This window comes from Oryx dammah, unplaced genomic scaffold (assembly GCF_014754425.2).
Source record: "Oryx dammah isolate SB20612 unplaced genomic scaffold, SCBI_Odam_1.1 HiC_scaffold_8, whole genome shotgun sequence".
NCBI classification, from domain to species: domain Eukaryota; kingdom Metazoa; phylum Chordata; class Mammalia; order Artiodactyla; family Bovidae; genus Oryx; species Oryx dammah.
The window spans coordinates 17,019,261-17,031,818 of NW_024070192.1; the positions used below are offsets into that span (position 1 = coordinate 17,019,261).

The 12,558-nt window shown below is 40.1% G+C and overlaps 1 protein-coding gene across 3 annotated transcripts in view; it reads left to right on the forward strand.

Moving 5' to 3' along the window:
• Nucleotides 1-12,558, forward strand: part of NSF (N-ethylmaleimide sensitive factor, vesicle fusing ATPase) — a 149,238-nt gene that overhangs the window by 100,566 nt on the left and 36,114 nt on the right. For all 3 annotated transcript variants that reach the window (XM_040245078.1, XM_040245080.1, XM_040245079.1), the window contains exons 13-15: nt 389-484; nt 6,580-6,736; nt 9,966-10,099. In XM_040245078.1, coding sequence (XP_040101012.1) covers nt 389-484; nt 6,580-6,736; nt 9,966-10,099 — 387 coding nt within the window. The remainder of the gene's footprint in view (nt 1-388; nt 485-6,579; nt 6,737-9,965; nt 10,100-12,558) is intronic.

Consider the following 12,558-nt stretch of genomic DNA (forward strand, 5'->3'; position numbering starts at 1 on the left):
GACCCCCTCTTTATATTTTCTTCTCCTCGTGCCTCATTTTGGGGGGGGAAATGGCTATCTAATGCTCTTCAGTATAGATGTGTCATAATTCACTTAACTGGTACCCTCTCCATGGACTTTTACTGTACTTCCTGTCTTCTGCTCTTAGAGATTGCTATAGTAGATCTCCTGGTGCATACAACTTTGTGCACATTTGTGAGTATATTCATGGGATAAACACCTAGAAGTGAAATCGTTCAGGCGAAGGACATATATGTTTGTGAATTTGTTTTTTATGTTTTTTATTCTGTGGAAATAGGCCTTTTAAATCCTCAGGTGATATATTCTTAGGCTGAAAATATTCTTTAATCTTGGAAGTCCTTTACACTTTGTTTTCATTTCTCATTAGGCCAGTACTAAAGTGGAAGTGGACATGGAGAAAGCAGAGAGCCTGCAGGTGACAAGAGGGGACTTCCTTGCTTCTTTGGAAAATGATATCAAACCAGTGAGTACAAATATCAAGTGATGCGTAAGTCAAAAAATAACAAATCAGGAGAAAAATAAGTGCTGTTTTACCCCGTATTTTGGAAGATTATATCATGTGTAGTTTTTTAAAAAACATAAAATCTCAATAGTGTAACTGTCCAGTATAAGAAACATCTGTTCAGTAACTCTGTGCTGGGCTCTCTCACTCAGTCGTGTCTGACTCTTTGCAACCCCTTGGACCCATGGACTGTAGCCCACCAGGCTCCTCTGTCCATGGGGATTCTCCAGGCAAGAATACTGGAGTGGGTTGCCATGCCCTCCTCCAGGGGACCTTCCCAACCCAGAGATCGAACCCAGGTCTCCCACATTGCAGGCGGATTCTTTACCATCTGAGCCACCAGGGAAGCCAAGACTTACTGAAATATTTCTCATGATAGGGAGCTCACCATCCTGTAAGTCAGGCCATTCAATTTTGAGACTTTCTAACAGTTAGTTCTTAAATTGCTTTGAACTAGCTTTTCATTAGTTCTTTATATGTCTGAAGCTATAGAAACTTAAATTCATCCTGATTCATCCATCCTTCATATATAGTTACTGACATTTAAAATTAACCCTCATCTCTTTTATAACTTTCCCCAACTTCTTCTAGGGCATTCCTTTCTCTTGCTCAACATCTCTAGTTCCTCTCACTACTCTCGTTTCTGAAACTTTTAATTATGCTCAGTGCTCTTTTTAAAAAAGGTCAATTTTCTTAAAATATACTTAAAACTCAACAGTCATAGTTGGAGTTATAGTTGGAGCGTATATTATAAGGTACATTAACCTGTTTCCTGTAAAACAACCACTCATATTTGAGTAACTATATTAGTACAAAAATAAATTGTAGAAAGGCCTCTTAAAAAAGTGTGTATGCTTTTTTCTTTCTTAAATGGACCTTGGGTGCACGGAATTAGATTCATTTTAATCTTTAATTGATGACATACAGTCATTAGTCTACACTGTATAAAATAAAATGTAGTATATGTTAATCTTCTGAGACTTTCTGTTTTGTTACATTTTATTATCAGGAGTCATCTGTATGATTCTCTGTGCTATATTTCATTTATTTTCATTGCTGAATAACATTCCACTGTGTGACTGCCATAATTTGTCTATTTTCCTGTCAATGGACAGTTGGAATATTACCAGTTTTTTGTTATTTCAAACAGGTGCTGCTAAGGCATCCTTGAGTGAGTTTCTCCTAGATATATATTTAGGAATAAAATTGTTGGGTTTTGGGGAATATGAATGTCCAACCTTGAACTAGGAATTTCAAAATGTTTTCCCAGTGGTCAAACCAATAAACACTTCCTCCAATAATGTAAAGAAAAGTGAAAATTGCTCAGTCGTGTCTGACTCTTTGCGACCCCATGAACTATACAGTCCATGGAATTCTCCAGGCAAGAATACTGAAGTGGGTAGCCATTCCCTTCTCCAGGGGATCTTCCCAACCCAAGGATCGAACTCAGGTCTCCTGCATTGCATGCCAGTTCTTTACCAGCTGAGCCACATGGGAAGCCCCCAGTAATGTAAAAGAGATCCTGTTCTCTGCATCCTGTACAGCAGTTGGTATTGTCAGACTGAATTTTTGCCATTCCGTTAGATATAAAAATCGGAGAGGGAAATGGCAGCCCACTGCAGTGCTCTTGCCTGGAAAGTCCCGTGGATGGAGGAGCTACATTCCATGGGGTCGCAGAGTTGGACACAACTGAGCGACTTCACTTCCACTTTCACTATTTCTAGATATAAAAGTGGGATCTCATTTTTGTCTTAATTTGCATTTCACTGATTACCTATGAATTAATTATTTCTTCATATGTTTGTCAGACATATGAGAATCTTCTGATATGCCGTTCATGTCTTTTGCCTATTTTTCTGTTGTCTGTTTTTGATTTGTATAAATTCTTCATACATTCTTGACAATAATTATTTGTTGCACTTATCTCCTTTAAAGACAGAAATTAACTTGTTTTAGCCCTGTCTGCTTTTTTTTTTATGACTGTTGTGACTTTTAAATATAAAATACTTTCAGCAGTGGAAATGGTTTAATATTTTGCTGTTGTTGTTCATAATAGTTACCAAAAATATTAGAGCCCTGCATAACCAAACTATCTTAAAATTTTTTAAAGCAAGTAATTTCGCTATAAGGAAGAGGCAATTATGACAAGTTAGTTAAGTAAGCAGTAACTTACTTTTATTTATTCCAGGAGTCTGGGAGGATAAGTAAGGATGACTATATATGTTATGTAATAGTTTAAGAGGGTCACTGTTTTCTGCTTCAGGTATCTTAACACTGCTATGAGGCTTGGAAGTATATATCTGGGGTTCAGTTCAGTTCAGTCACTCAGTCGTGTCCGACTCTGCGACCCCATGAATCACAGCATGCCAGGCCTCCCTGTCCATCACCAGCTCCCGAAGTTCACTCAAACTCACGTCCATCGTGTCCGTGATGCCATCCATCCATCTGATCCTCTGTCATCCCCTTCTCCTCCTGCCCCCAATCCCTCCCAGCATCAGAGTCTTTTCCAGTGAGTCAACTCTTCGCACGAGGTGGCCAAAGTACTGGAGTTTCAGCTTCAACATAGTCCTTCCAATGAACACCCAGGACTGATCTCCCTCAGAATGGACTGGTTGGATCTCCTTGCAGTCCAAGGGACTCTCAAGAGTCTTCTCCAACACCACAGTTCAAAAGCATCAATTCTCTGGCGCTCAGCTTTCTTCACGGTCCAACTCTCACATCCATACATGACCACAGGAAAAACCATAGCCTTGACTAGATGGACCTTTGTTGGCAAAGTAATGTCTCTGCTTTTGAATATGCTTTCTAGGTTGGTCATAACTTTTCTTCCAAGGAGCAAGCGTCTTTTAATTTCATGGCTGCAGTCACCATCTGCATTGATTTTGGAGCCCCCCAAAATAAAATCTGTCACTCTTTCCACTGTTTCCTCATCTATTTCTCATGAAGTGATAGGACCAGATGCCATGATCTTTGTTGGCTGAATGTTGAGCTTTAAGCCAACTTTTTCACTCTCCTCTTTCACTTTCATCAAGAGGCTCTGTAGTTCTTTGCTCTCTGCCTTAAGTGTGGTGTCATCCACATATCTGAGGTTATTGATACTTCTCCTGGCAATCTTTTTTTTTTTTTCCTCCTGGCAAGCTTGATTCCAGCTTGTGCTTCTTCCAGCCCAGCGTTTCTCATGATGTACTCTGCATAGAAGTTAAATAAGCAGGGTGACAATGTACAGCCTTGATGTACTCCTTTTCCTATTTGGAACCAGTCTGTTGTTCCATGTCCAGTTCTAACTGTTGCTTCCTGACCTGCATACAGACGTCTCAAGAGGCAGGTCAGGTGGTCTGGTATTCCCATCTCTTTCAGAATTTTCCACAGTTTATTGTGATCCACACAGTCAAAGGCTTTGGCAGTCAATAAAGCAGACATAGATGTTTTTCTGGAACTCTCTTGCTTTATCAGTGATCCAGCGGATGTTGGCAATTTGATCTCTGGTTTCTCTGTGTTTTCTAAATCCAGCTTGAACATTTGGAAGTTCATGGTTCACATACTGTTGAAGCCTGGCTTGGAGAATTTTGAGCATTACTTTACTAGCATGTGAGATGAGTGCAATTTGTGCGGTAGTTTGAGCATTCTTTGGCATTGCCTTTCTTTGGGATTGGAATGAAAACTGACCTCTTCCAGTCCTGTGGCCACTGCTGAGTTTTCCAAATTTGCTGGCATATTGAGTGCAGCACTTTCACAGCATCATCTTTTAGGATTTGAAATAGCTCAACTGGAATTCCATCACCTCCACTAGCTTTGTTCATAGTGATGCTTCCTAAGGCCCACTTGACTTCACATTCCAGGATGTCTGGCTCTAGGTGAGTGATCACACCATTGTGATTATCTGAGTCATGAAGCTCTTTTTTGTACAGTTCTTCTGTGTATTCTTGCCACCTGTTCTTAGTATCTTCTGCTTCTGTTAGATCCATACCATTTCTGTCCTTTATCAAGCCCATCTTTGCATGAGATGTTCCCTTGGTATCTCTAATTTTCTTGAAGAGATCTCTAGTCTTTCCCATTCTGTTGTTTTCCTCTATTTCTTTGCATTTGATCACTGAGGAAGGCTTTCTTATCTCTCCTTGCTATTCTTTGGAACTCTTCAAAATGGGTATATCTTTCCTTTTCTCCTTTGCCTTTCGCTTCCCTTCTTTTCACAACTGTTTGTAAGACCTCCTCAGACAACCATTTTGCCTTTTGCATTTCTTTTTCTTGGGGATGGTCTTGATCCCTGCCTCCTGTACAATGTCACGAACCTCCATCCATATAGTTCTTCAGGTACTCTGTCTGTCAGATCTAATCCCTTGAATCTATTTGTCACTTCCACTGTATAATCGTAAGGGATTTGATTTAGGTCATACCTGAATGGTCCAGTGGTTTTCCCCACTTTCTTCAATTTCAGTCTGAATTTGGCAATAAGGAGTTCATGATCTGAGCCACAGTCAGCTCCCAGTCTTGTTTTTGCTGACTGTGTCAAGCTTCTCCATCTTTGGCTGCAAAGAATATAATCAATCTGATTTCTCTATTGACGATCTGGTGATGTCCATGTATAGACTCTTGTGTTGTTGGAAAAAGGTGTTTGCTGTGACCAGTGCGTTCTGTTGGCAAAACTCTATTAGTCTTTGCCCTGCTTTGTTCTGTACTCCAAGGCCAAATTTGCCTGTTACTCCATGTATTTCTTGACTTCCTACTTTTGCATTCTAGTCCCCTGTAATGAAAAGGACATCTTTTTGGGGTGTTAGTTCTAGAAGGTCTTGTAGGTCTTCATAGAACTGTTCAGCTTCAGCTTCTTCAGCATTACTGGTTGGGGCATAGACTTGGATTACTGTGATACTGAATGGTTTACCTTGGAAATGAACAGAGATCATTCTGTCTTTTTTGAGATTGCTCCCAGGTACTGCATTTTGGACTCTTGTGGACTGTGATGGCTATGCCATTTCTTCTAAGGGATTCTTGCCCACAGTAGTAGATATAATGGTCATCTGAATTAAATTCACCCATTCCAGTCCATTTTAGTTCACTGATTCCTAAAATGCTGACATTCACTCTTACTATCTCCTGTTTGACCACTTCCAATTTGCCTTGACTCATGGACCTAACATTCCAGGTTCCTCTGCAGTACTGCTCTTTATAGCATCAGATTTTGCTTCCATCACCAGTCATATCCACAACTGGGTGTTGTTTTTGCTTTGGCTCCGTCTCTTCAGTCTTTCTGGAGTTATGTCTCCACTGATCTCCAGTAGCATATTGGGCACCTACCAACTTGAAGAATTCATCTTTCAGTGTCCCATCTTTTTGCCTTTTCATACTGTTCATGGGATTCTCAAGGAAAGAACACTGAAATGGTTTGCCATTCCCATCTCCAGTGGACCACATTTTGTCAGAACTCTCCACCATGACCCATCTGTCTTGGGTGGCCCTACACAGCATGGGTCATAGTTTCATCAAGTTAGACAAGAGTCAGCTATATATGTACTTAAATCCCCTCCCTCTTGGACTTCCCTCACACCCACCCCCTCCATCCCACCCATCTAGGTCATCACAGAGCCCCAATACAATTTCATATTTCCATTTTAATTCCTGACACCTACAGTCAGTGTTAGGGTAGTATCTCTGTGTGCTGAGTCAACCATTTTCATTTTCTAAATCCATATTCTCCCTTTTTCCCTTTGTTCTTAACAGAAACAGCTCATGTCCTCCCTACAAAAACAAGCACGTTGGAACATACCCTGTCTCAGAGATTGAGAGGGCTTGGGTTCTCATAGAATCTGAGCCGAGAATCTATTTTTTATTCCATTAACTCATGTAAAAGCAATTTTTTTCCCCTAATTGGGTAAAAAGTTAAGTGAGAAATTATAAAACAGTTTTGGGTGGTTTTTTTTGCTTTTCAGGGTTTTTATATTAATATGGGATATTGTTATAGCACTAGCATGTAGGAATTATTACTCATCCTTTATACCTTTAAATATTTAAGTCTTAATACTAATGCTGAAAATGCATTAAACTGTCCTTTTCCTTCATAGGCATTTGGCACAAACCAAGAGGATTATGCAAGTTACATTATGAATGGTATCATCAAATGGGGTGATCCAGTTACTCGAGTTCTAGAAGATGGGGAACTTCTGGTTCAACAGACTAAAAACAGTGACCGCACACCATTGGTCAGCGTCCTCTTGGAAGGTGAGAAAAAGTGATGAGATGGCATCAAAAGTTTTTTGTTGTTTTTTTTAAAAGCACTTACACAAAACCATTTAGCACATTCCATAAAACTGAATTTTCGGTTCTAAACTTGTTCATGATCTGAAAATCGCAATCCGTCCTGTGTTCCAGTATTGTGCACAAATTTAAATTTCTTGGAGTAGAATATTACTGATGATTGATAGCAACTCATTTTCTTATAGGACTGTATCTAAGTTTCCATGTTACTTAGTAGACTCTTAGGATTCAACATAGTACTCAAAACAGTTAAATAAATGTTCACTGAGTACTTACTATGTTTTAGGCATTGAATCGGTTGTGGGAGACACAGAGACATTCACAGGGATCAATTTGGTCATGAAAAAGGCCTGAGTACCATGTTTGTGTGTAAGGGTGTATGAATGCAAGTCATCTTGCCCGGAAGTGGCCAAAGAAACCGTTCAGTGTAGACTTTGAAGGATCAGTGAGGATTTTACCAAGTAGACAAAAAAGGAAGGGCATTCTATTCTCCAGTTATTTTTTATAGTTATGAGTAGAACAACAGAGAAGTTCAGTGAGTCCACATGACACCAGATCTAGTTCTTTCCAAAGGTCTGAGGGTGAGGGCTCCCGGAGAAACACATTAAGCCAAGACCTAGAGGATGAGGAGAGGCTGGCTGGGCAGAGTAACTGGGGACAGTGTTCCAAGCAGAGGTACCAGTGTATGAAAAGGCCCAGGGTTGGAAGGAGACTGAGACAGAAAGGGAGACTGGCTAAAACATGAGACTGAACAAGTAGACAGGAGCCAGTCGTGCAAAGCCTAGTAGACTGTGTTAATGATTTAGACTCTTACCTGAGGGGCAATGGGAGCCATTTGTAGGGTTTTTAGCACTGAAGTGACATGATCAGATTTGTATTTTCAAAACATCATGGCCACTTTGTGATAGAGAGTGGATTGGAGTGGTGAAAATATTAATATGCGGGAAAGACCAGTGGTAAGAAGCAGTTGCAGTAGTCTTAATGAGAGCTGATTATGGTTTGAAGCTACATAGTAGTAGAAGAAATGGAGTCATGTAGACTATTTTGAGGAATATTTAGGAGGTAGAATAAAAGAGACTTTATAATAATTATTGATTAAGTATGAAGCATAATGAAGCTAACATTCTTTGAACTCTTTAACTGTTTGCCAGTCACTCTACTAGCACTGTACACAAACCTTCTCATTTAAACCCACTTCAGTCCTTCAAGGGTAGATGCTGCTGTATCTGTATTTTGTAGGTGAGGAAGTTGAAGCTTAGAAATAGTAGCTAGATTGAATATGGAGAGAGGTGTCAAACATGATCCCCAGGTTTCTGTTATTCAGGGCTGGTAAATGATGTTGTTTACTAAGAGTGGGAGCTCTAGTAGAGAAGTTCATTTCAGAAACAAAGATCACGAGTTCATTTCTAGACACATAAGTTCAAGGTTCCTATAGGATGATTGAGCTTCTCTGGTGGCTCAACAGTTCTATCTGCGGTGCAGGAGACATGGATTCAATCTGGAGAAGGAAAGATCCCCTGGAGAAGGAAATGGCAACCAACTCCAGTATTTTTGCCTGGGAAATCCCATAGACAGAGGAGCCTGGCAGGCTGCAGCCCATGGGGATGCAAGAGTCGGACATGACTTAGCGACTAAACAACAAATATCTTCCTTAAACACCCTGAGTCACTGAATCAGTTCTATTCTATGGGATAATTGAATGGAAAATGTTGAGTAGCCCATTGGATATGTAGGTCTATGCTCAGAAGACAAGTCTAGCTAGCAGTATACATTCATGAGTTGTCAGTGTGTAGACTATTGTTCAATCCATGGGAGTGGATGAAGTCACTTAGAGAGAGGGAAGGTTGAGAAGGAAGAGGGGTCTGGGACTGATCTCTGAGGGTGTCAATGTTGAAGGACTAAGTAAAGCAGGAAGAGTTGACAATGGAGATTGAGCAAGAATAACCAGAGAGTTAAGAGAAGGAAAAGAGAACATGCTGTCACAGAAGCCAAGAAAGGTATTTAAAGAAAGAAGAGAGCTGTCAATTGTATCAAATACTCCTAAGAGGCCAACGATTACAAGGTTGGATTTGGTGAGATCGAGGTCATTGGTGGCCCTGATGGGAGCCTGTGCCATGTAATGGGAATGGAAGCCATGAGGGAGGTTGGTTTGAGGATGTTTGGAAGGTGAGTGAAGGCAGCTGGAGTAGATGATTGTTTAGGGAGGTTCCATTTTGAAGGGACAAGGCAGAGTAGTGTTGAAAGTAGTGAAGTCAAAGAGTCGTCTTTATTAAACTGTCAGTAGCCTAGAGCATGCTTAAATGCTGTTGGAAAGGCGAGAGGGAAGAGGGAGAGGTGAAACATAGGGGGAGAGGGTACAATTGATAATGTCAGATTTCTGAGAAGACAGGAAAGAACAATTAATTGATCGGTTTATAGGTGGGACAGGGGCACATCTTTTATTACACAGAAGGGAAGGAGGAGTCACAGAAGGGAAGGAGGAGTTGTCTAAATACAGGTGAGTTTATAGATTTGGTTGCCTTCAGGGGAAGACCTGAGTCTTTAGTTTTCTAGCCTGATGGCTCAGCAATAAAGAATCTGCCTGCAGTGCAGAAGACGCAGGAGACCTGGGTTTGATCCCTGGGTGGGGAAGAGCCCTTGGAGAAGGGCATGACAACCCACTCCATTATTCTTGCCTAGAGAATCCCATGGACAGAGGAGCTTGGCAGGCTTCAGTTCATAGGATCACAGAGTTGGACACACCTGAAGCAACTGAGCAGGGGCAATTTTCCCTGCCCCTAATATCATCTCCTAAGAAGATTGGTTTTTGGTTTTTTTTTTTTTTTTTTTGGTTAGACAAATGATTTGATAGAACTAATAAGTACTGATATGCATTTGAATGCATTCTCTCTCTCTCTCTTTTTTTTTTAAAGAAGCAAAACCCTTGCATTTTATATATTTAGCCAGAAGCTTGAAAAATTAAGGTTATGTGACAAAGAAAGAAGGAATATATATCATCATACTTTTGAGAAATGCTAATCAGTTTGTTTAGTTGCTAATAAGAGAAAACATGTCTGCCGTGAAATTGTGTCGGGAAATGTTAATGAGCAGCTGGTTGAGGCCTCAGTACTTTGTGGATAAAAGTTTAAACTTGTTTGGTTCTCCTTTGCTTAGGTTGGCTTTTTTCCCCTGACTTGCTCCTGTTGTTATGCAGGCCCTCCTCACAGTGGGAAGACAGCTTTAGCTGCTAGGATTGCAGAGGAATCCAACTTCCCCTTCATCAAGATCTGTTCTCCTGATAAGATGATTGGCTTTTCTGAGACAGCCAAGTGTCAGGCCATGAAGAAGGTATTGAGATTTTTACTTTCATTTTGACTTCCTACCTTTCAGATGTACGGGTGTGTGTGTGTGTATACATACACATGTACATATATATTTATCTTTGCACATGTATATATGTAGACACACACACGTGTATATATATAAGCCATAACAGTTATGTTCTTCTCAAGTGAAATTATCAGCAGAATTTAGGGGGAGGGAAACAGTGACTCTTAGATATAGTATTTAACTTTGTAATGTATTTTTATTAAAGTACCTTTATCTTCCAGATTATGCTTTACTTAGTATGTATTAGGATTATTTTTCATTTCTTAAGTTTGTATCAACTGAAAGGTCTGAGTTAAGTGTGTTTGAGTAGAGTGGAGCAAATTCATTTAGGATTTTTTAAGTTCTCTCGTCAATCTACAAAATCAGACTGGGGTCAGTTGAGGTGACTATATTGTTTGGGAAAGAACAAAGTTATATCATTGGAAAGATATTCTCAAAACCCCTACAGAAAGATGGTGATGTCTTAGATAATAATCAGCGTCTGCTCGGCAGACCTTGGGCGAGTGGTCCTCGTCTCTGCATTTCTCCAAGTACCATTTGTCACCTTCTTAGCATGGCCGCTTTGAACCACCGGTGAAAGTTACAACAACATAGAATAGGATCCTAGCGCTGAAAGACCTCTCAGATCATCTGGTTCATTGCTTTTGCATTCAAGCAAGTACTGTGTAAGGCATCTAGGATAGTAGGTGGTTGCTCATTAAAAACAAAAACAATGAAAATCAGTGCTGAACACTCTTAATGCTGTTTCACCTCACTTGGTTTTCACTGATATTCTGATTTTGCATACTCCCAGACTGAAGAAAGGTTAGTATTTATATACCTAGTTGAAGTATTTCTTTTACTTAAACTCTTTTTTTTCATGCTTGATTATTTTATAGATAAGAACTGACTATAAGTTAAAAGTTAAAGAGATGTGAGAAAGCCAGGGGCCTTCCCTGGTAGCTCAGCTGGTAAAGAATCTGCCTGCCAGAGTAAGGGAAGAGAATCTTGAGAATGGGACTGCTACCCAGTAAAGACAGCTCAGGTGTGCTTTTACCTCGTTCCTAGGCCCTCGCTTTATACAGATGTAGGATAGAATTAGCTGTTTCTTTAGGGAAGAGATTGAAGAGGAAAATACATTTTTTCAAAAGCAAACTCCCCAAAAATGTAAGTTTGAAAAGTTAGTCTCATGTTTGGCCGGCAGCAGAAAATCATTTGTGTCGACTGCTTGAAATGGATGGAGGAGGCAGAGCTTGGAGCAGGATTCCAGCCCTGCACACTGAATTGTCGAGATAAATATTCTGTACAGGGTCGTTAAAACTGAGTGTGAAAGTGAGGGAAATGTTGTTGCCTGACACAAAAAGACCTTAAATATCATAAGACACACTACTGGTGTCTGAGATGAAACCAGTAGTACCTATCATTCCTGGGAAGACCTGGACAGAATCTCTAGGACCAGTAACCTCCCTCATGTAGATGGGGTTGCTGTTCTTTTTGTTTTTTGTATTTTTTATAATGTTTCCCTCTAAAGGGAACCCTTAAACCATTTCTTTTGGTGAAAAATTTAAACAGCCCTTGGACTCCATAGCCACTGAACCTCCCATTTAATTGAACAGCTGATTCTGTTTGTATTTTCCTAACTCCATCTTATGGTAAAGCGTCTGTCTACAATGCGGGAGACCCGGGTTCGAGCCCTGGGTTGGGAAAATCCCCTGGAGAAGGAAATGACAACCCACTCCAGGACTGTTGCCTGGAAAACCCCATGGACAGAGGAGCCTGGCAGACTACAGTCCACGGGGTCACAAACAGTCTGACACAACTGAGCGACTTCACTACTAAAAGTAGTCTTCTGTGCAGATGGTAATTTACTCCATTGCTTTTCACCAGCTGCCAGATTCTACCTCAGATGTACTCTGAGATGTGGGTGGATGGTCCTAGTCTTTTCTATAAAGTTTTTTTTAAAGTATTTTAGGCTCCTGCACATCAAAGCAGCTTTGTAAGTGTGAGATATTATCATTTTTATTATTTCAATCTCTTGCAAATTGACTTGAGGGGGGAAGGTAATATGTGCTGATTTTAGAGGCTTAAATGGTTAAATTAATGACTTAATAACTTATGATTTAATCTTTAAATTGTTGCAGCCTTTCAAGGTAAGGTTTCAGATGAGTGGAAGGCTAAGGAGTTTAAAAATGTGTCTATACCAGCTTACTTAAAATCGTTTGGATTCATGATTCACTGTTTGGATCAGCTGCATACTCTTAAAGTTGCAAAAAATATTTCTGTTTCAGCAGTATAGTAAATTCATATTGAGACTTTTGGGGTTTTCCTTGGAGAAAAATATTATTCTCTGTGACTAAAGAACAGAATGGAGAAAAGAATGAAGCAGAGGTGTCTTAGAAATTTATTAGGAATACTGCAGAATCTTTCCCTGCAAATAA